General features: G+C 40.4%; 1 protein-coding gene across 1 annotated transcript; it reads left to right on the plus strand.

The window, feature by feature from the left end:
• The first annotated feature begins 280 nt into the window (after positions 1-280).
• On the plus strand, positions 281-24,718 carry LOC143115146 (uncharacterized). The gene is made up of 26 exons (XM_076277053.1): positions 281-359; positions 2,085-2,219; positions 2,329-2,474; positions 3,336-3,531; positions 3,645-5,428; positions 5,699-5,855; positions 8,394-8,450; positions 8,701-8,765; positions 10,990-11,151; positions 12,184-12,273; positions 12,624-12,773; positions 13,121-13,228; positions 13,721-13,856; positions 16,449-16,559; positions 16,750-16,791; positions 16,887-16,966; positions 17,269-17,381; positions 17,844-18,027; positions 18,585-18,669; positions 18,923-19,068; positions 19,166-19,241; positions 20,060-20,208; positions 20,874-20,959; positions 21,096-21,165; positions 21,745-21,863; positions 22,080-24,718. The coding sequence occupies exons 2-26, from the start codon at positions 2,096-2,098 to the stop codon at positions 22,213-22,215; spliced, it is 4,572 nt and encodes a 1,523-aa protein (XP_076133168.1). The 5' UTR covers positions 281-359; positions 2,085-2,095; the 3' UTR covers positions 22,216-24,718.

A 24,718-nucleotide genomic window follows, 5' to 3' on the forward strand; every position in this document is an offset into this window, starting at 1 on the left:
TGGACCCTTTCATGAATTGCTTGCCAGTGAATTAGGCTTAAGAAAAACATGCTTGCATTAAACCAATAACAACAATAAAATAAAAAAAATAAAAATAAAAATATATATATATATATATATACACATATATATATATAGGCTAGATAGATTTATGCCTATGGATTGTGAGATTCACGAATTAGCAGAGAACGATGGTTTGTTGAGCGTTGACGGGAGGATTGCCTTGTCGATTTGTCGACCAATCATGACTAAGAACCTTAGCAAGACCAGCGGACGTCATCTCATGTGTGCTCGAAAAGAAAATCTGCTAGTTTGCTTTTACGCGGGGTGTCTATGCGCGGGATCTAGGGGCGATAAAGGTAGGTGGCATAAACCTTATTTTGTATCGACCTATAATTCATATGTAGACCAGTCTTGTAACTGGTAGCCTACTGTAACCGATCATCTTCTTTGTAGTTGTTCTGAACATATTCTATGCTCTTATGTTCTGATCACAAGTGTACATTGCATGCTCAAACCGACAAAGGCAATTGTTAAAAAAAAACTTATTTTTGCTGTAACAGTCTGCTGTTTGCATGGGGTTGCGATGCGTGTTACAATGCCTGCTTGTTGTTTTACATAGATCCTAGTTTCAAAACAGAGATGGGCTACCTACTACTAGACTCGAAAATCAAACAATACACCAAACAAAGCAACCCAGACTCAGTCCTCTCCGTTTTTTAAAAAATGTACTCGGGTTGAATCGAATACAAGTGTCAAACGTGAGGGAACATAGCAAGTTCTTTCATTGGCATTTATATATTTGTTAATACATGTGGAGTGTATAACGTACCCTAGGTAAATGGCTCAGTGCTGCGCAAGCTCATGTTACTGTCTGTTGGATAAGCCCAATTAATGCTGAGCTTGTCCCACTGTTCTCAAATTTGTGCACTCTGGAATGACACTTCCGAACACTTTTACTAAGCGGCAAAAATTGCCCCGCCAGAATTTCCTCATAATCGAGATCAAGTGGGAGGAGATTGCTCAGAATTGCACAACGTGTCTGGTACATATTCTACAGCATAACTCACAGCATGCTCGCATCTTGGTCATGTATCCATCCCCTTTGAAATCAAATGGTTCTTGAAGCCACACTGATGGTGGCAAACAATATAGCCTACAAAAACAACTGGCGCAAAACCACTATTTTCTGCTTCTGCGTCGAATCCCCCGCCTCTGCGTCGCCGCGAACCGCTCTCCGACCCCTCCGACGTAGCTTGACGTCCACCTCCAAGCCTCAAGGACTGCGATTAGTCAACTCGTCCTGTGTGTTGAAAGTCGGTGTTTCAAACAGCCTACTGTGGGGAGTTAGCAACATGCTAGCTCACTAAGCTTTGCAAATAAACTCAGATTTTGGTTACAATGACGGGGTTATCTGTTTGTAAAGTCATTTTGAAATTAGAACTAGCACTTCGCCAGCAAGCAGTAGCTTTGTGGGCAGTTGCGCTAAAGTTGCTACCATAACTTAAACTCGCAAATAACCTCAAACTTATTTGCTGGTTACAGTAGCCTAGGTCAATGGATTTGACTGTGTCTATTTCTTGATACTTTTTACAAAATCTTCGCAAGAAAAGGCCAAACAAATAAGATTATTTACACGACAATCTATGGGATTTGCCATTCTGAGTACCGTTGCGGTCAAACAGACTATTGTTTCGGTGGTGAGCGACAGACACAGGCGGCACCGAGCGTTGGTGGTGAAATACACCGTGATGCAAAGCAACCCGACCCAGAAACATAAAAGGGTCACGACGCAGTAGCTACGCCGTGGTTTTGGCGGTGTGAAGACCGCCTAGATAGCTCTCCCATGGCCACATGGTGGACTGAAAGTGAGATTAAGAGGATACCATCTTTCAGACATCCACTTGGGCCAGCATCTGATCACACTTTTGATACTCTTGAATAATAAGGAAGATGTGTAGGCTACATGTTAAGGTCTGCATGCAATAAAAAACTTGGTTGTCACAATTTGATGTCTGATCAATTACTGTGCACTGATATATTATGTAGTCTAATGTGTTTTTTCTTCATCATGACATCTGAAGGCATCTGAAAAATGGCAACAAATGTAAGTCTAGACGGAAGTCTCACAGAAAACAAATGGAGCCGCTTTGACGTTTTAAAATGGTTGAATAAAAGTCTACAGACTGAATTCAACCAGGTGGAGCAAACATGTTCAGGTATAACCCAAGTTAATGCTCCTTTACATTCTGTCCAAGACAGTGTAAGTATTTCATATAGCCCTTTCAAATTTGATAAAAATAAACTTTTCCATTGTTTTTCCTGCAGGTGCTTGTTATTGCCAGTTGATGCACTGTCTGTTTCCAAAATCCATTGACTTGGAAAAAGTTAAATTTCAAGCAAAAGAAAAAGAGGAGTTTATCCACAACTATCATCTGCTGCAGGATAGCTTTGTAAAGACTGGTGTCAACAGAGTAAGGGCCTGATTGGCATGTCATTTTTGTACACCGTCACCACTGAATAGACTACCAGTTGTTTTGACATTTTGAATTTCAGAATGAAATTCATGAAACATTAAAGATATCATATCATTGGATAATACTGAATACAATCTGATTTAATGGTGCTTTTTCTGTCCTTCCTCTGTTAAAATAAAGTGTGTGCATACTCCAGATACGCATACACATATGCCACATTAGTCTAGTTACTATGAGAGAAGAAATTATAAAGTAACAATTTCAAAGGAATAATTATGTTTGATTTTGTGTATCTGAGACTTTTTAGCATAACTGTCTTATGTTATGGTTACTGGGCAGTAATGTCTAGATTAGTATTGGTGGGACACTGTTATAGCTCCATGATGACGTACTTTGAAATTAACAAAGATACATTTGGAAAGTGATTGATAAATGTAATAGTGTTGGTAATTAGACCTGATCACAATCAATTAAGCCCTCTCCCTTAATGAATACAAGGTTGTCTGGTTAGATTCAGTTTTAGCGAAACTTGCCCAGTGTATCTTCCCACTGTGGGAACATAGGATACATGGTATAGGGACCAAAATTATTCCTCAATACTTTCCAGAGTAACAATTATGTTCATCTCGCCCCTAGTAGGGGAAAAGGGTATTGTAATATGTTCCATCCTTTTGTCTGCTTGTGTCCACCTGCTCACATAACTTAGAAATACTGTTTTGATGGATTTCTCATTTTTATACATATGGTTATCTGGATGGCTCAGAATACAAATGTTAGAATGTGGTTTGACTTCAGTGAATATTGTGTGAGATGGTGAGGGCCTGCAATTGCATGACTGCTCTTTTTATGTCTTTGTAGGCTGTTCCCGTGGAGGATCTCGTTAGAGGAAGATTCAAGGCCACCTTTCATTTCTTAAAATGGTTCAAGAAATTCTTCACTGTCAACAACTCTGGGCAGAAGTACAACCCGGTAACAGCACGAAAGGGAGTGGAAATGGTTCTTGCAAGTCCCTATGCCCGTTTTTCACAATCAGATGAACCAGCAGACAGTATTGGTGAGATTCTGGTTTGTCACATTGACTCTATGGAAGTACCTTTTTTCAGAACATGATATAAAATACAAAAATGCAAGGCAAGGTTTTTTATCTTTCAAATGCTTTCTTTGCAGAATCAGTTGTAATTGAATCTGACACAGATGAGGATACGTGTGCTAAGAGAACCCTCAGTGTCTACAATGGTGAGTGGAAGACTACCTTCAATTGGGTGATGCCAAGTAAGCTTGGACAAAATTATGCCCTCTGCAGTATCTGCGACATCAACCTCTGCATCCAGTATTCAGGCGAATTTGACCTTAGACGACACCAGAAATCGAAAACCCATGTTCGAAATCAAAGCAAAATGTCTGGTGGCAACATCACCACTGATGCCACCGTTTCCTCGAGTGTGGCTCTTATGCAGTTCATCCAGACGCTTGGTGTCTCTGACCTCTTGGGTGATAATGATCAGGTGTCTCACCACAGAACAAAGCTTGTCCTGGGACCACATTATCCAGAGGACATCAAGTCAGTCTGCAGCAAAACCCCTTACTGTGTCTACCTCTATGGACAGTTAGCTGTGGCCGCTGGACAACACACTTTAGTGGTACTAGTGGGATTTTTTGATGACAAGGCAGCGAAGCACCGTATTCGGTTCTTGGATGCTTTTCAGACTTCGGGCAACAATTCAGAGAAAGCAGTGGTCACTTTCTTGATCGAGACTTTCAAAAAGTTTGACCTTACCAGCCAAAACATGTGTGCTTTTTACATGGATGGGTTGGGGGACCACTCTCAGAAAATAGCCTCTCAGTTGAAGCAACTCAATCCACACATAGTGGCCCTTGGTGGGCTGTACAGTCTACCAGATGCTGCTTGCCAAGCAGGTGTAACTGTGCACTTTCATGAAGCCAAGGAGTTGATTCTCAAAATCCACGCACACTATACCACCCTCTCCTCTGGCGATGACGACCTCAAAGCACTCTTCACTGGAGTTCATGAACTTGATCAGGCTATGTGTCCCCAAACCACACTGTGCCAGGCCTTTACGACTCTTGTTCGAAGGGTTGTTGGAATGTGGCAGAAGCTCGTCTCGTACTTCAGCAGGGATGCCTCTGGAGAGGATAAGAGTATGTTTGAGGAGATTAGCACGCAGCTGAAAAACCCCAAACTCAGGGTCATGTTCATGTTTTTGGACAATGCTTTAGGGCCCCTGCACTCCTTTCAGGACCGACTAGAGACACGCAACGGGACTGCCCGCGCCGATCTTGTACAGATCTTGCGTGAAGCCAGCGGCCTTTTGCGTTCTTATGCTTCCAGCTTCCTGAGACCCCATGCTGTGATGCGATTCCTTAAGGAGCGAAATGCCGCCCTCCTCACAGACCCCAAGTTCTACCTCTCCACACCTGAGCAGAATCTGGGCGGGACAGCTGTTGAGGACTTCCTGTCAGAACATGAAGAAGACATGGCGGACTTCGTGCAGGCGTTCCAGACAAAGTGTTTGTCCTTCTATGCTACCATCACAGCAAGCCTTGCGGAGGGCCTTCCCCTGAGTGATGGCGTGCTGAGAAGCATGTCCCAGCTGCTTAGTCCAGAGGGAAGGCTAAAGGTCACCGAGAGCGCTGTCACAGATCTCGCCACGCAGCTCGGACTCACCAGCACTCCGGAAGAATCATTGAAGATTACAGGTGAATTCCTTCAGTACCAGTTTGTGGAAGAACAAAAGGGAAAGACGAAGGCAAGCGGTGGTGAGAATGGCTCTGAGGATGGATGTCTTGGTTCTTCATCAACACTGTCTCTGGAGGAGCACTGGGGCACTTATCTAAAGACCACAGATGCTACATCTACTTTCAGGAAACTGGTGTTGAGCCTGCTGGCTCTCCCCTGCCCACCTTTAGAGGCTGAGAAGGTTTTTGCCCAGGTATTGCAATTGAATAGATATGTTTCATGACACATTTTTTATTCTTTTATCTGTAGATTTACACATTTTGCAGTGGTGGTATGTGGTAGTATAATTTTATCAATATCAGTTGGTATTCCTAGCTCCAGATTTAACAATTACGGTATAAAGTGTCTTATTGTACTCAAGTTTCCTTGAGTTTAAATAAATCAAACATAACATCCATAGTCTCCCAGTATACCAAGATGTTATGCTTTAATGTCCTGTGTGTTCATTTGCTCCTTTGCATAGGCTGCATCAAGCGTGGATAGTTTCCATTCTGATGACAGTATGGTAAGTGACACTGAGGTCATGAAAGTGGACATGGTCAGTGATGGCTCTCACTCAGACAGTGTTAGCTCTCCAATCAGGAGTGGAAGGAAAAAGAAATCCCCCAGCAGCAGAAAAGGTAAGCAATCATTAATCATATACTGCATACACTGCATTAGGCAATATAATATGTAGTTTTCACATTTTTATTTCTCACAAGATTGTTGTTAAGCCATAACACAATTGGTTAAAAAGACGTAGCCTAGGCCTATTCTATTATTGGCAGAAATGTGGGACACTATTTTATCACCTTCCATCACCTTTTCATAACAAAATTTCCTTTTATGACTGCACTTTTTCATTTGATTTGGTCTATTTAGTACAGTAGTAGAAGGGAGAATAGAGAGCCAAAGTCACGCCCTTCTACTTCCGGTCCATGGGACCTATCTTTCGAAAAAAATATGAACAGGAGTCAATGGAGAGACAATTATGTTTTGGTCCCGTTCGAATTGTGCCATGAATTTCTTATTTCTAATTTTTTATGTCAAGAAAGTACTGTTGTTCGATATTAGTTCGATGTTAGTTTTGTGCGAATCCGCTCAGTAAACTACATCTCTCCTCTCGAACGATGTATCGGAACTCCTCCTATTACCGTCGGTCCCGTATTTCCGCCGTCTTGTGTGTAATATCCATTTCTATACAAACCAAGACGGCGGACTCCTAAAGAAACGCAACCACCCACGCCATAGGTGTATCTAAATTAGCTATGTACCAAAAATGACATGCCGTGACTCGAAAAGCTGCAAACAGTGTTGTAAAGCTGTGTGTACACAACCGTTTGGAGCTCCAGTGGAATTTTAATTTCCTGACGAGAATTCTCGGTCTAACCGTTCATGTGCCGTTGAAACGGCGTAAATAGGCGACCCATCAGGCCAGCACTATAACTCCGAGCGTGGTTAACAAAATCGGATATTTCAGGCAGTAAATGCTCCCGTTAAGAACCAAACCAGATTTTGTTCAAATCTACACACCTATGGCTACTGAAAAAAAATGTAAAACGGTAGGTAGGATGAATCGTGCAGATCTAATAACCGTGCAAACCAGGTGCCCACACTATGCTCTTTGCTTCGCGCTCGGCACTAGTCACGCGATCACAATAGCTCTGCGCTCGATTGCTCTTCCTTAGCTACCAGCTGTTTTTGTCTTGGTAGACTGAAATTGAATTTCACGTTTTGAAACTGAATTGTGAGAACTGAATGTGAAAATTCCAAGAGCGAAATTTTCAGTCAGGATAATTTATGTATCAGATCAAATGAGTTCAATTTCAAAATATTATATTCAATTTCAAGTTGACTGGGATTCAGTTCCAATCTAATGAATTCAGTTTCAACATATACTATTCAAATTTGTTTTTCCAATTCAATTGCTCAAATTCATATTCAAATTAGGTTTAAGGTGACACAAGTTTTACTCCATACAAGTTTTACTCCATATAACTTCACTAGCGCGACTGATGGGTTTGTAGATCTTTCACATAGTGACGAAACAAACTGCAAACGTCTTTAGATGAGAAATTGCTTTTAAAATTGACAAACATCATAATACAAGGTACAAGTTGATTGGGACCAGAAAATAAATTATCGTTCGCCGTTCATACTTCTTCGAAAGATTCCCAACGGAAGGGGCGTGACTTCGGCTCTATTTACGAGCAGCACCGGCAAACCAATCAGAGTTCACGCTGGAGGTAGAACCAAAGATTTTTAAGGCGGAGTTCTATCTTTGGTAGAACTAGTTTCGGGAAGTGATTGTTTTGGTCTCGTTCCCAGTATTTTTTATGCACACTGCAGGAATGGAGAATGTAATCATATGTGGTAAGAAAATAATAGCGATCTCATTGCAGTAGGCTTATAACCGTAAAATAAATGTATTGGATGAATTTTATAGGATGAAGTCGAGCGGTTAGGAACCACTCGAAGTGATTTCGACTAGAGAGGGTTGATAAAGCTAAAGTATCTTTGTTTCCTCCATTGCTGCTAGCATTTAGCATCGTTAAAGAAAACAACTAGCATAACATTAGGATAGACATTAACAAATAGCAATACTCATTAGTGCTAGCCTAACTGCTAAGTCCATGATGTTGTTTTTACTAAGGACGTGTTGTAGCGTTTACGTGAAAGAATCTTCTAATTTACCATGGAATTAAACCTTACTTGTGCATGGTTAGGAGCCAGTTTATATTTGCCAGCACAATGTCCAAGACCATGAGATGGCTGCTAAAGACTGGAAGAGGTGTCGAATTCCTGTGATCTTACCAAGCGAACAATGACGTTTGCTAAACTGTCACCATGCTAGTTATTTCTCTTTATAATACAGTGTAGGGAAAGAAATTAACCTGTGGGCGAAGTTTCACTGATGCCCGTCTAACCTGTAGCCGAAGTATTGTCAAAGCATTGTCTGGTTAGCTCTTACCCAAGTCTTTTGTTATAAAACTAAAGGGAATGGCACACTCATTGGGTTAGGGCAACTTGCCAAAAATGCTTCACACATACATACATTTACTATGAATTAACTGAAGTTTGTAAACACACTCCTATGATAACACTTAAATGCTTTTGTGCACTATGAACCTAGTGTATACTGATAATCGTAAGTCAGTTACGTTGATGTTGTCTTCCAGTGAATGACCTTGCATGCCCATTGAGGCCCTGTGCGGTGCGACTTCAAAGGATAACCAGTAAGAGAAATGAGTGGAAGGGTCCCTTAAATCCAATTTAAGTGGCTTCTGATTACCTCATAACCAGAAATGCTTTACAATCAGAGGCAGCTTTGCAATAAGTGTCAAGTGTCAACCTTAAAATTCTTCTTTTCCTTTGAATATTTTATGCAATGTTTAATTATTGGAAATAATTATTGTGTTGTATTCAAGAGTGTATCTGTGTACTGTGTTTTATTTTGGATAACATTCCTATTTATTCTCCTTGCAGACATGGCTGTGACTGAGAGTGATGTGGTGATCGTGGAGGATGATGCCATTTCGCCCAGCACTGAGGTGATTTTTTAAATCCCTACTTACAACATAGAATGATATAAGGCCAATTAATACTGATATATATAGTAGAATATAGAGAAGGGGGTCGATTTGTCCAGTTATAGCTTTGACAGTTATTATCAGTATTATACTAAATTGTCAAATATCAGTCCTTCTTCATGAACAGTTTTTGGGACATTTGTAATGTGTTCGGAAGCTACTTTTCATTATTGAGTGGACTTATATATTATTATAATATATTAGTAGATAAAGTTATGATAATAAACCTGGGACGTGAATAGCAAGAATAATCATAATGTACTTGCTTGCTATTAAAGTCCTTTTAGGTAAGTCCCCCCACTCGGCGGCCTTCTTGGTAATGCACTTTGGGCAGTTATCAGACAGCTGTTTTCGTATTCAAGTAAATGGGGAGGCATACGTAAGGGAGGTCATAGGACATAAAAAGTACATCAGGTGAATCTGTGTTTAATTCTGAATTGAACAATATACATATCTCCCCCAAATCTCTAAAACAAGGCTAAAAAGGATAAAAATTTGGTTGGTTACTTACATTACAGGAAGTAGCGGGATATGTATAGACAGCATACATTTATGGAGGATTCTTTGAGTGCTGTGTCTCCTCATTAGAAAGTCCCTGTTACTATATATGAAACTCTTTAAATCATATAAAATATCACAATTAAATTATGTTGTCAACCTTAACCAATAGCATGTTCGCCTTATTGTCCAACTCTCAAAGAATAGACATTGTTGAACCTTCAGTCAGTCTTTCTAGAGACTTTTCTGATCATAAAGGGCAAACGGGAAATATAAGGCAGAAACCCTGTGGTTTTTGATTTGGACCTCAGTTGAGGTTGTTGACTGACACACTAAACATAATGGTCATTTCTATTTTCAGTTCAATTTATTCATATATCAAGCTGTATTTTCTAACATGCAACTGAATTTAGTTGAATATAACACTAAGAACAGTCAGTGTGTGTAGTACCGTAGCAACCACACAAGATGTGGAACTGTGAAAGTAATTTGTTTAATCTTCACCCAAGGCCATTCTGGTTATGGTTAATCCCTCTCATCCTCTTTACTGTCCTTTCTTTGTTTTTCCATGGGTTCCAAGGGCTGATTTTGACTGCATAATGACATGCATGTCATCACTGCATTTTTTTAATTAAAATTAAATTAATTAATTTTTGCCTGTTTAAACAGATGTTAAAATTTAAGTTAAATTAGTTGTAGGCGACTGAAATTAATGATTTTTTGATGTGATTGTTGAATGATGTTTTCCATGCTGATTTAGCATTACTGCATGCTTGCTTTCAGCTGCGATCAGTGGTGATATATTTGTGGTAACTGTTCATGGTCTTGATGTATTGGTTATGCTGATGCATCATTGAAAGGGGTGCAGCCATCTTGCATGGGAAATGTTGGCCTGTTTTAGTAATTCAATTTGCATGTACAGAACATCTTCCCACCCACTTCAGTCCATTTGCAGACTGGTTTTTCTGCCCAATATTGCATGGAATTAAGCTGGTGACAGAGAACAGTACAACAGTGCATAGATCAGACCCTGTAAGATTGCTACAGGAAAAAATGATATCATCAAATCTCATAGACCATTCTGCAAATTTTAAGGATATATGTAGGTCAAAGAATAATTTACTCACAGGTAATATGTATCCATAAATCATCAAAATAATATCCTGAAGTGATTTTAGCAGTCAAACCATAATCTCTCTCCCGAAGTGTTTTCCGTGGCTTCGACTGTCACTGTCTCATAGCCATCACTTTGATGGAGAGCAAAGGGTGTGTACAAAAACCTTGCCTGGAACAAAGGAAAAACAATGCCTAACCAAATCACAACTTCTGAAAGCTGCCCATTTCTCTGGTGCATGCTCTCTCTTCTCGTCTTCTAACTCTACGTCGTTTTGCTAACCCAAACCTCTTTCAGGCCTGGTTTCCTGCACATGAGTCAAGTCAAGTCCTAGACTAAAAGTTTCTCAATGGAAAGCTCCAGGACAAAGCTTACTCCATGTACAGAAAACAGGCCCTTAATGTTTAACATTTCTGTCATGTCCCCTCCTAATTTCTCGCTTGACTGTTTCCCTCTTTCACTCACCCTTGGGTGGGGTTTGTACTGGGAGATGCCTTGCCTGAGAGCAGATGTGTGTGCGCGTATGTGCGTGCGTGTGTGTGTGTGTGGTCCGTGTGTATGGTCCTCTTTTAGGGCGGTGGTATTAGGGGCTTACACGGGTGGGACAGCAGTTTGCGCCAAAGACCCGCTGTCCGCACCGTCTTTCAGGCAAGCACGGGGACATGGTCTGAGCCAAAGAGTCTAGAGAAGGAGAATAAGGACTCCGGAAAAGCGATGCAGCCCACGCCATCGCCGGTACGTACCCCAGTGGCCTCCCTTTTGGGGAAAGAGAAGGCCACTGGGCTGAGGCGGACAATTCTTAACACCTCCTGTTGTGTTGTGCTGTGCTGTGTTGTGTTGTGTTGTGTTGAGTTGTGCTGTGCTGTGCTGTGTTGTGCTGTGCTGTGTTGTGCTGTGTTGTGCTGTGCTGTGTTGTGCTGTGTTGTGCTGTGTTGTGTTGTGCTGTGTTGTGCTGTGCTGTGCTGTGCTGTGCTATGCTATGTTGTGTGTTGTCAAGCCTGTCTCTTCTCTTTTCAATGCAATTTTACTTTCAACACCACATTCTAACACCTTTCTTTAACTCACATTCTCTCACTTTTATTGGTACTTTCTTATTCTTTATTATTTTCAATGGTCTGTTGTTTTGAGATATCAACAACCTTCAGAGGACTTCCCAGAGGAGATTTGCAAAAAAAAAAAACATCCTATTTTGTTTTCTAATGTCCTATTTTCCAAAAGTGTGCCTTTATCTTTCCTTATAGTACTTGTCCTGTTATTAGTTGTATATTTCAAAATCAGCTGTGACCAAGACTAATCTATGCTAATCTGCTAGAACTCTGAAGTCAAGCCTGTAAAAGATTAAACAAAAACCTATTAACCAGCAATCAAAGAGAATATGTTGTTTTTATAGTACATTTATAAAATCCAGGAATGGGTAAATTAACAAGAAAAGTAACACAATAAGCAAATTAATCTACTGTGTTTCAGGACATAAACATCAATAATTCAAAGTGAACTTAAGACATACTGTATAAACGTATCATAGAACCTCTTTGCCTTAAATGACAAAAATGTATATCTTGGACTTGAGTAACTGGGGGCGGGGAGTCTTTTCAGCTATTATACTCTATCCATGTATTAAAGTGAATTGTGGCTTACATGTGGTTTCATGTTCATGTTAGTTAGTTTGTGTGCAGTTTAGCTGATCCTTGTCTTCGTTATTGCACTTTATGAGTACCTTTTAGTGTTGGACTGTTTTAACACGTTCATCAAATATCTGTGTTGCAGGTAAGAAGTGTGCCACAAGCCACAGCGACAAGCACACCTGTTTCTGCAAGTCCTAGTTCCAGATATGCAAAGAAGGGACAAATGTACCAGGTATGGTATGATGGATGACCGTGCCCTGCTGTTGTAGTCATGCAGAGACCTTTCATTTGTCCCCCTGACTGTTCGGTTCACACATCTACATATTTCTCAATGTATTTATTTTACTCTTCATATCCCTCTAATTCTCCTGCATCCTGTCCATTCCTACTTCTTTAGTTTAGGGTATCCATCCCTGACCACTCGTCTTTCCGTAGTCAGCACCCTCTCTCTCCATAGCTCTGTCCCTTTCTTGGTTCTCTCTGCCTTTCCCCCTCTACCAACCCACTCTATTTGCCAATATCTAACCAGTCAACCTGTGTGTGTGTGTGTGTGTGTGTGTGTGTGTGTGATGGGGGATGCAGGACGGCCACGGCTTCAGCCTGGGAGAGCTGGTTTGGGGCAAGGGGAAGGACTTCTCCTGGTGGCCCGGCCTAGTGGTGCTCTGGAAAGGCCAGAGGGCACCCGTGGCCATGAGGAGAGTGGAATGGTTCGGAGATGGCATGTTCTCACAGGTGAGGGAAGAGACTGAAAACATTTGCATTTGAAATGAACATGATGGTGTGAAAAGGTGCTGCTCATTTGTGTGCCGTATTGCGGCTGCGTGCGTTTGTAAGTGCATGTTAGTGTGCACATGGGTCCAGTTGTCTCTAAGAAACGCACAATGCAGGAAGAACAACCTGAATTTCCCGGAATGGAATGTTAAAAACTGTTTCCAAAGAGGCAGTACACTTTAGTAGAATAGACACGGGCAAATCCTCTGGAGAAAAGCATTATTAGTGCATGTGCTAACCTGCTGTCTGTATGTGATTGCCTCATGGTGCAGAGATGGTACAAAAGATTTTGAATATGTGAATTTCAGATCCATACAGGGGAACTACTGCCGTTTGCCGCCTTTGCAAAGTGTTTCTGCACCAACTCCTATGCCAGCTTGCCACTGTATAAACATGCCATTTACCAGGCTCTAGAGGTAAGGTGGAATTATCCTTCATGTGGTAAAGGGAACAACTTACTGAATGAAAAATATTTTTTAATAGTTACACTAAATCATGTATAATTTCTGCAGAGTTAATTTCTGCAGACTTTATTGTTGGATTAATTAAATTGCTTTGTTTCATTGTTTGATTATTGTGAGCATGCCATAATATTGAATATGTGTGAAATCATGAAGTGGAAAAATGTGAAAAATACTGAAGTGGTCCTCTTTGGACATGCTACAACTTAGCCCTGGGACACATGGCATATTAACAGGTTGAAGCAGGCTCACTGCCTGTGTGGGATGCAAGTCTCAGATGAAACTTATGCCTTTATTGAAATTCAGTAAAAATCAAGACGTTCCGCACACGGAACAATGCACATGAAACGCAGGCTGTGTGTCCCAGGGCCTACTGTATGCAGCACCCTGATTTGGATGATTATGAGGCCTGTGAGTGATACCTGTGCTGCTCTCTGTGGTCCTCAGCTGGCCGGTGAGCGCTGTGGGAAGTCCTTCTCCTCCACCTCAGGGGACAAAGGGGACGAGCTGCAGGTCATGCTGGTGTGGGCCTTCGGGGGCTTTCAGCCCACTGGACCCGATGGGTTCCTCCCGTCCTCTGAAGGTATGAAGTAGGAACCATTCTACAGATAGAACAGGAGTGTGGGATGTACTGTATACCAGTATCCTATACTGCCGCACTAAGGCAGAAGGTCGTAACTTTGGCGAATTTTTTGGCGAAAATTAGTTTTTGTCATTATTAGGACAATAAACATAAGTTTTATCATGTAGACAAACATCAAGTTTCAATTCGGTTGTTTTTGGGGAGAAATAAGATTATGTTTTTGCCGTAACTTCAAAAAGCCTAGGGGACACTGTGGCAGAAGCCCGTAACATCAGATACGGCTTTATGCCTTCCTTTCACGCTGCTACTGAACACTAGATTGAAGTTACGGTGCGAAGTTATTACAAGCTGCCTTCTGACCGACCATCAACGTGAAGTTGTATTGCAGGCTGGCGTTATGTCTAGGCTATACATTATTCAATTAAATCACCTCAGACACACACTAACTTCAATAAAGTGTATACAGTAGCCTACATGTTTTGCAGTGCTTGCTTTTTGTTTGATTGATGGCTTTGAAACGTAGCCTAGCCTAAATGCCAAGATCAAGGAATGATTATGCTGGTGCATTAAAGATAGGCTTAACTTAAAAGCCTAAACTCAACAACATATTCAGTAACAAGCGGTGCATTAGAGCATGGCTTGTAGCCTAGGATATCTTAATTCACAGCCCGTAATACTAGGCTACATGTCAACTGGAAAAAAATTTTTCTCATATGCTAGCTCTCGCCTGCAAATGATAGTCATTGACTGAAAACTATGCGAGTTTGTTGGAGCAGCAACGACACACCTTCCACACACACACACACCAGCAGCAGGAATGTAGTAATTTAGAGCCTATCTTTTGTTGAACCCTGGTTAAAATCCATACCAAACAACCAACGAGAAAGCAATTACCATTAAATCTGCCACGAGTTTTTAAAACTTGCTGCCGGCTAGTAAAAACTCCCAAGTTGTTACAAGCTGTCAATTCTACCAATGCAATCCTAAAGTTTAGTGTAGCTGCGGGTTAGTTGGGAAATTAAAGCTAGTCGCAAAGCAGGCAGCTTTAAATTGCAGTAATATAAAATGACCAAATAAAGGCAACCGATCACATCCTAATCTACCTAATTTGTGTGGGAGAACTTTGTTTTATCATCTGCATTTGGTTAACTTTCCATTCTATCCAGGAAAATGTATAGGCCTAGGCTACAGTGTTTAATCATAATTTTGAAAAGACCTACACACATCATCAAAATGTTTTCCTGATTTCAATATAATAATGCAAATACTGCAAGTAAAATCCCAAGAAATATTAATTCCTATGTTTTCACTGAAACTTTTCAGCAGACATTAAGATGCTAGAGTGGGATGATTCTGAAATATTTTTGCTGTTCTAGGCTGGTTATCAAAATAAACAAGCCAATGAATCTAAATTAGTGCCTCATATCCAAACAGAAAAATATGATTTATATATAAAACATCAAAACACTCTCATTCTTAATTCTGACATCTGTCAGAAGTGACTGTTTGTGTGGTAGGCTACTATGAGTATGAAATACAGAAAAAAAATATCATTTTCATGATGAAACAGGTTGCAAGTCTCAGATGAAAAAATCATTTTCATATGATGTTGATAAATGTGAAGCCATTTTATCATAGTGAGTCCAATAGGGTTAATATTGCTTACATTTTAAGTAAAAGTTATCATTGTTATCATAACATTGTGCTATAAAATAGAAGTTAAGGTATTTTGCCTTCGTATGACCGATTGTCATTTTGTGGGCAATACTAAGGCAGAATACAGTAACTTCCAAAAAAGGGTCAAGGGTCAAAGGTCAAATTTGAGTTCAACATTTTTTGTAGATAGATTAATACAGGTAAACACTACAGAATGCGAAAATTACAATAGTATACCTATTACTCAATTGTCAGGACATTAAGATAACTTTAAAGTAATTTTTCTCAGTTTCATACTCTGGTGTCTTTTGCCTTAGTAGGGCAGAATAGGCCATAAAACAGTGTTTCTCATAGTGTGGTTCGAGGGCCACTGGTGGTCTGCAAGCTATTCCAAGTGGTCCATGAGCAAACATGGTAAAATATTAGATACGTTTTTTGCAATATTGAACCAACTTGTATGTAAATCCAAACAGTTCTGCAACACTGCTTTTGTAAGCTACGCCAGTTTAAATCATATGAATCCTCTGACACAATAAGCAAGGCGCAAATACAATAAGCAAGGTGGCTCAGTGAGTAGGCCTACTGTGCAATATACTGTTAAAATAGGTCTACTGTTTATTTGTATTGGTTGAGTGGTCCTTGGGCTGAAAAAGTTTGAGAAACACTGCCATAAAATGACACTGCATTTCTACTCTTTTTCTATTTGTTCATTGTGTGCAATAGGTTTATTTACATCAATAAATCACAATGTGAGAGCAGAATGTGATTTTTGTGTTGTAGTTTTTGAAAGGTCTGAACAGGACCCTAATTATACAGCTCACTGAAGAGATATCTGGGAGCCTTTTCAGCTGAGCTACAGGTGAAGTGGAGGTTATGTATTGTTAGCGCATCATTATCATTACTGTGGTCTCTGTTTCACTGATCATGATCATCCAGATCATGCAGACAACCCAAAGGATTCCGACTCGTCCATGTCTGATTACCAGCCCCCAGCCAAGAGGAAGTACGTCTCCAAGAACAAATCCTATGTTGGGCCAAAGGGGCGAGGTAAGCCTCAGTCTTTTTGAAAATGCACCTGTAGATTTATTTTAGCATTTTAACCATTTGAAAAGCACATCTTCTCATAATCTGTCCTACAAAGATTGAATCTTGTGATTTTAACATGTTGTATTTGCTACGATGGCCCTATGATGTGTTAGTGATCATGCTGAGCGGTTATTATTCCATCTTGTTTCAGAGCATATCCTCCAAGGGGCTAATAAAGGAAAAAAGATTGAAAGTAAGCAAGCATGTTTGAAAATATCAACATTTATCTTCATGTGTGGATTAAAAAGATGTGTTGGTTAAATTGGACTTGTCTTTCTGCTTTTAAAGATTGGTGCATATCATGTGGATCAACTGACACAGAGGTTTTGCACCCGCTGTTTGAAGGAAGTCTATGTGAGAAGTGCAAGGTAAACCTTAAACTTCAAATCACAGAACCCCCGTAATTGATTAATGACATAACTCCTCTAATAGATTAGTGTGTGCTTAGGCTAATTGAACTGTGATGGTAATCATTTGTGAAGTCTTTTATTATTCAATCAGTACCCGGTGATGGTGCCAACACCAAGAGCATGGCTTATTTTGCTGCACTGTATCTTATAAGGTGTAAATAGTAGAATATGTAGCTTTGATATGTTGTGTACTGAGTAGTAGAATATACAGCTCTGTGATATGTTGTGTACTTAGTAGTGCTTGCTGTTGTCCCCTGCAGATAAACTTCATGGAGACGTTGTATAGATACGATGACGATGGTTATCAGTCCTATTGCACAGTGTGCTGCTATGGCAAAGAGGTGCTACTGTGTAGCAACTCCAAGTGCTGCAGGTGAGACAGCAATCCATGCAAGCCCATCCAATTTTACTCTTCTGAGTCCCTTTCTTTCTATCTTTTGCCGTCTCTTCTTTTCCTTTTTCCTTTGTTCTCCTTCCTTCAGGACTCTCCCATTTTCTCACCCCTGCCTCCTGACTTGATTCTCTGTTCAACCACTTGCAAATATCAGTAGTATAAATAAAAATGGTTCAGTCCATTTTCTTAAAAAATGGTTCAGTCCATTTCCTATTACCCTGTATCACTTTTAAGACGACATCCACACCATTCCGTTTTCATTTTAATAAGTTTCATTTTAGATACATTCTCCATCCTCATGCACATTTCTGAAACACTGTTGTAGTGTATAGGTGGAAACGTAACTTGTGTGTCGGATTCAATCGAAAAACCGAACGGTGTGGATATTTCCTAAATGTACCTCTCTCCTCAAACCCTTTCCCAATCTCTCTCTGTTTGCAGATGTTTCTGTAGGGAATGCCTGGACTTCTTGGTGGGCCCGGGCACGTTCGACGAGCTGAAGGAGGTAGAGCCATGGAGCTGCTATATGTGTCGCCCCCCTCAGAAGTTTGGCGCGCTGATGCTGCGGCCCGACTGGAGCGTACGAGTCCAGGAATTCTTCGCTGACAGCGGCTTTTTGCCATTTGTGAGTTAAACCTTCTCTTGGTGTCATTTTTGTGTCACATTTCCTCATAATGGTGGCCCCTCAGCTTTCGTTGTCAGTTGCATGCTTTGTACTGTCTAGCTTTCATGAGCTGTTGCTTTGTGACTCTCTGGGGCTGCATTCAGATTTTTCTTTAATTATGAAGGTTCGTAATGAAGTGAAATGATCTGGAAGCATTTTTGATAAAAGCTCTTCAAATTTTCGAATTGCTTAGGATAGGTGCTTCAATGCTTCCTTTTAAGCTTCCTTTAGAATAGTGTACACTAAAGCATCCTTAAGGAAAGCAGATTGTATCACTCCAGAATTCCTTACGCAAGGTAATAACAACCAATCAACGTCAGTTGTCTTTTCTTATGAATTGTTCTTCAAATCTTTCTTTGGCCTCATGGCATTTTCCATTGAGGTCAAGAAAAGGGGGATTAAGACAAGAGGACAGAAAATGTGAATTCATTCTGTCATTCAGGAATTCAGGAATTATCTTGTGTTCTGGTGTAATTGGTTACCGGTTCTGACGGTTGACTCTTTATGGCATCCTCTAGAAGCCACAGCGTGTTTATCCATCCATCACTGCCCACCTGCGTCGGCCCATCAGAGTCCTGTCTATCTTTGACGGCATTGCCACAGGTCTGTCTTTCCATCATATGTGTTATTGATAATCCAAGATCAGTGCTAAAGCTTCTCATTTGCCAGTCACTACAATCCCTGAATAAATGTGGGCGTCTAATGGCTAAAATCTTTTAATGCACCATAATAATATTACACTTAATCAAATAATATTTGATTCCTCCATTTTTGGTCCATCAAGTATCACAGTAGTTGGATTGGATTTCTGCAGACACTTAAGTTGCATCTTAATGACGGTCTGTATTTTTCATAGGCTACCTTGTGCTGAAAGAGCTCGGTTTCAAGATTGACCTTTACTTAGCTGGGGAAATCGTTGATGATGTAATCACTGTGGGTGCCGTCAAACACGACGGAAAGATCGGGTACATCAAGGATGTACGCAGCATCACCCGCAAAAATGTAAGCAATCACACACATACCCACACTAAATCATGTCAAACACTACTGAAGTTACAAGTAAAATTTATTTTAAAGCCCATGTGATTTTACTTTATAGTTGGCTGAATGGGGCCCATTCGACCTTCTGATTGGTAGACACCCCTGTAATGATCTGTCTACGGTGAATCCAGCTCGTAAGTAAATAAATCTTTGTAAAATTTGTAAATTGAATCCATTGAAAAGATCAAGGTCAAAGATCAAGAAGAACGATCAAGGTCAAAGGTTTGTGTTTTTTTTTGATGATTTTTGAATGTCAATTGCGATGATTTTTGAATGTCAATGACTTGATTCAGTTCAATATTCCAAATGTCTCTCTTGAGTTGTGCTACGTCTGGCTGGGGGGCGAGCCTGGTGTGTGGGAGGCATGGCACTCCTGATTGACTGTGAAGCCCACTGGTCAGGGGTTTTGTGCTTCTTACGCGCTATGCATGCTCACCGGTCAGAACTAGCACAGTCAGATGGGATGACATGAATATAAAAGTCATAAATGTGACAAGATTAACACAATTATTTGTAGCTTTTGTGATTAGATAATTGCGTTGGTTCATATTGCGATAAATTATTGCGCTAATTGTGCAGCCCTAGTCACATGAAATTGTTATAAGCATTCCTAAGCTTGTTTTACGGATCACTAGATTACTTTAGGAAGTATATAACCTTTGGTTTAGGTCTGGGTTCTATGTAAATTGGGTGTGCTTTACTGCCTCCTACTGGACTAGGGTGTATACTACACAGAGATGAAGCACACCGTGCTTTCTGCATTACATAATGTGCTAGTGACTTCCTTGGTGGAGGTCAGGTTTTCGGTGTGATTCCTTTTTGTCTGTGGATCCTTTGTCGGTGTTGTATAGGCCAAGGAAGAATCCTAAAATGTTATGTTATCTAACTCGCTGGACACCTAAATTTCATGAAACTAAATTCACTTTCTTGTTTTCCTCTTCCGCTTCTCCAGCGGGCATTGGCCGGCTGTTCTTTGAGTACTACCGCATGTTGACCATGATGAGGCCGCGGGACAATGATGACCGCCCATTCTTCTGGCTCTTTGAGAACATGGTGGCCATGAGTGCCAATGACAAGACCGACATCTCCCGCTTCCTGGAGGTATAAAAACTGTTGTGTTTCTGTGGTTCTATTTCATTTCTACTGACTGCCAGAGGCGGTGCTTTCAGCACCTGGATTTCCATCACATGCACGTGCAGGTCGAGTGTTTATATCAACAAAGTCACTCGTGACATGGGGTGACGCATGACCCCGCCCTGGTACTTAAGGTGCGCTCACCCCGGAAGTGACCTCTTGGCAATCTTCTCGTCCGCCTTCCGAGTGACTGCCAAGCTCTGGCGGTCATCCGAAATTCATAGAACCGCGGTTACATACGTAACCATCGATTTCTTTCTGTAACAGCCTACAATGCCATCAGTTTCCTTTAATTAGTCATCCTACCAATGCAACTGTACTTAATGATGATGATTATAAAAGTATCAGTCCAAACAAACAATGGGCCCTCAACAATGGTGGAGGAGCATTCATTATTCCTTGAGTTGATGTCTCGGAGGCAAACATCCAAGTTTTCTCCCAGTTATTTTCATGTGAAGTTAGTAGCCTCTAGCTGCTAGAATTATTTAAGGAAGAATATTTCACTGTGGTCTTTTGTTTTGTTTGTGTGATTCTGCATGATCCCTCTCTGTGCATGCAGTATGTAAAGCATTTTAGGTGTAGCCTACTGCAATGTCTGTTGTCTATAATAATTCACCACATTGTGTTTACAGTCTAACCCCATCATGATAGATGCCGGTAATGCCAGCCCAGCTCACAGAGCTCGATACCATTGGGGAAACCTTCCAGGAATGTCCAGGTGAACACATACAGATGTACACACACCCTCTGTCTAAAATTTCTAAATTTCAGAGCCCTCATGCATCTAAAACCTGTCTAAACCTTTCTTCCTCTCAATATGTTTATCTCTGTCCCTGTCTATGTTGTCTTTTCAGGCCTATGGGTGTTTCTCAAAGTGACAGAGTTAATCTACAGGACTCTCTGGAGATCGGACAGATGGCCAAGGTGAGATGGAACCCTTAATGTTCACCAGAGTGTGGACTGTGGGCTGTAGTACACTTCTGCTCTATAGGAAGATTTTTTTACACTTTCTCACTTACAGTTGTGCTCATAAGTTTACATACCCGTGTTGACTAAAAAGAGGAATAAAAAAATAATCTTTTGAAAATTGATATTAATGTCTTAATAAAAAAATGAGGAAAATCCAACATTTAAAGACCCCAATTTTTTTTGTGAATGAATTATGTATTGTAAATAAATAAAAGTTCTTCCTTAAAATACAAGTGCTCATAAGTATGCATACCCCTATGTTAAATTCCCATAGAGGGAGGCAGATTTTTATTTTTAAAGGCCAGTTGTTTCATGGATACCGGATACTATGCATCCTGATGAAGTTCCCTTGGGCTTTGAAATTAAAATAGCCCCACAGCTTCACATACCCTTCACCATACCTATAGATTGGCTATCATATAGGTGGTTTTATTTCAGTTAGCCTATTAGCTGGTTTGATTTGCATTGAGCTCAATTCAAGTGCACAACAAGTTGCAGATGTAATTTGGAAATATGTCTACATTTTATTTGCAGTTCAATAAAATGAAAACCAACTCCCCCAAGTCCAACTCAATCAAACAAGGAAAGATGGGACCACTGTCGGCTACTATGAATAGGAAGGAGGACTACCTGTGGTGCAGCGAATTGGAGAAGTAAGTGACCATCACCTGACCATTTGAATGTAAAAAATCGTATGAAAGGTTTACAAATTTAAGGCAAAGCAAGTGTAAAATGTGTGACTGAAAGGTCCAGCCTTTTGAAGCAGTTTCAGTGGCCGATTCCACAATCCGAATCATTGTTAAATGATGGTCAGTGTTCATACTTGGAGTAAATGTTATCGGTCATTAATTCTGTGGTCTGACCCACAGGGTGTTTCCAAAACACTACACGGACGTGGCCAATATGGGCCGGGGACAGCGGCAACAGCTCCTGGGTCACTCGTGGAGTGTTCCAGTGATACGTAATCTCTTGGCTCCCCTCAAGGACTATTTTGCATGCGAGTAGGAAAAACCTATTGCTGTTGTGCCTTGCTTTTATAGCTCCACAAACAAAACAATATGAAACAAACAAAAACCAGCAAACAACACCAGAATCAATAATGTAACATTGCCAACATGGCTTTACCAGTGTCAGGGTTCATGAGTTTTAAATTAATTATGAAATGTTGCCATTTCTGGGTGTAGGTGTTAATGTAGTCATCATTCACCTGTCTCTTTTAACTTTTTAACACTTACAATATTCAACATACTGTATATTTCCGTACTTTTAAAGTTGTTTTTAGAGGTGTTTTTAAAGTTTTATATAAGTCTGTGACTTGATGAAATACAGTGAGGGCGGATCAATCAGCAGTGTAAAACCACCATTGGTAGATTCTGTAAGCTACAATTACATTGATTTGGGGAAAATTAAATATTCTTTGCCTTTGTACATTTCTGTCTTTTTCTGTTGGTGAATCTTGTCTTCAATTATCCATTTTTATTTTATTTTGGTGACCAAGTCTTCTTTGGTCCTGTGAATGCACAGCCACTTTTCATTCTTATATTTCCAAAGCATATCAGTTAAAAACGGTTACATTGTATTTGTATGTAGAATCAGGGTTGGGTAGTAACGGATTACATGTAATCTGGATTACGTAATCAGGTTACAAAAATCAAGTAACTATAATCAGCCCAGATTACAATAAAAAAAAAATGTGTAATCAGATTACAGTTACATTGTTGGGGATTACCTGATTACATTTTATCATGCAAACAATGCAACTTTTTTATGAAAGCCTAGCTATCTTTTAATTTGACAAGCTTCGGGCTTGCCGGTTCGATCCCCGACCAGTAGAAAAAATGTGGGCGGGGGAAGTGGTTGAACACTGCTCTCCCATGCCCACATCCACGGCTAAAGTGCCCTTGAGTATAGGCAGCTAACCCCTCACTGATCCCAGAGCGCCGCGGTAGCAGACAGCTCACTGCTCCGGGTTGGTGTGTGCTTCACCTCGCTGTGTGCTCTGTGTGCTTCGCTAATTCACGGATTGGGAGACCAAATTTCCCTCACGGGATCAAAAAAGAGTACTTACTTACTAACTTATTTACTATTGGGGCAGGTCTCTCGGCACACTGCCTGATCTTTTCCTCCTAATCTTAATGTAGCCTCTTGTTTTAGTGTTACCGTTTACTTTGAGAAAGTCACCAGATCCCCCTGGTTGAAAAACATCCCAAAGGAATAATTTTCTCACCCCCACAATTGAAATGGATATGGTGTCATTCAATCTCAGGCCATGTCCCTGGGTCAAAAATCCAGCGAAAGCGAAATTCATTGTCCAGGTGTGCCCTTATAAAGGTTAAGCTGAGTTGTGCATGTTTGGAGAATAGTGATCCATGATCACATCCATGATGACTAAGTGATCAATTTTGGGATTGGGTGAAAATTTCAACCACCAAAACACCACCCCCAAAGTGGAGAATAGCTAAAGAAATGTTTTAGTTTGGGGTGTTTTTCAGACAGTGGGACCTGGTGACCTCAAAGTAACACTAAAACAAGGGGCTACATTAAGATGTTTGGAGGAAAAGATCAGTTAATTCACACAGGAATGCTTTACTCAGAGCAAAGAGATTTCTTAGATGTAATGAAATAAGAAAGAGAAAAATAGAATGAGAATTCTTTCATCAATTCAGTGGTGGTGTCTTTTACTTTACGGACATATTTATTGAAGTAATCTAAAAGTAATCCTAAAGTAATCAGATTACGTTACATGTTTTTGGTAATCCAACTGATTACGTTACTGATTACAAAAATTGGCATGTAATTTGTAGTCAGTAATGGATTACATTTCAAAGTAATCTGACCCAACCCTGTGTAGAGTTAATATCACAAGTTAAAACGGTGTTAGACCTCGACTCTCTTCAGTTTTGTGAATTATAGACCAGGGGCCGTATTCACAAAGCCTTTTATCTTACCACTAGGAGTACTCCTAAATCACACTAAAAGATTTTAGCTAGGAGTTTTCTCTTAAAAGTTATTGACAAAGCCTTTCAGACCTACTCTTACTAAGGAAAAATGACAACTCCTAAACTAAGAGTGAGTCTTCATTGCTATGGATGATGTCATTACTCATGCACAAGCTTGACTGAAGTGACCCTTGATTGGCTGATGATTGTAACGCAGGAATGATTCCAAACACCTCCCTTACGATGATGAGTGACAGGTCTGAGAATGCATGCGCTACACAAGGACGGAAGATGATGAATAACTGAATAAAAAGGCCTAGTCTAAATTAATAAAGAGTAAGGCAAAACAAATAGCCTAGTAGCCTAATGAAACATGGATTGATGCAGTAGGCTATCTTTGCAACATTATTAAATTAATCTGTCACCATATGCCTACGTTTGCAAAGAGGAGAACATTTTAATTTGATTCACAATGAAACGTTACATTTAATTTACATGTTGACAATGAGTAGTTTTGGTTGTTGTTGGTTGCGTTATTGCATCCCTTTTATGCCTCCAATGCGAAATTG

This window comes from Alosa pseudoharengus, unplaced genomic scaffold (assembly GCF_046254945.1).
Source record: "Alosa pseudoharengus isolate Yale_2024_CS ecotype anadromous, Long Island Sound unplaced genomic scaffold, YU_APseudo_1.1 YU_APseudo_1.1_scf_9, whole genome shotgun sequence".
NCBI classification, from domain to species: domain Eukaryota; kingdom Metazoa; phylum Chordata; class Actinopteri; order Clupeiformes; family Clupeidae; genus Alosa; species Alosa pseudoharengus.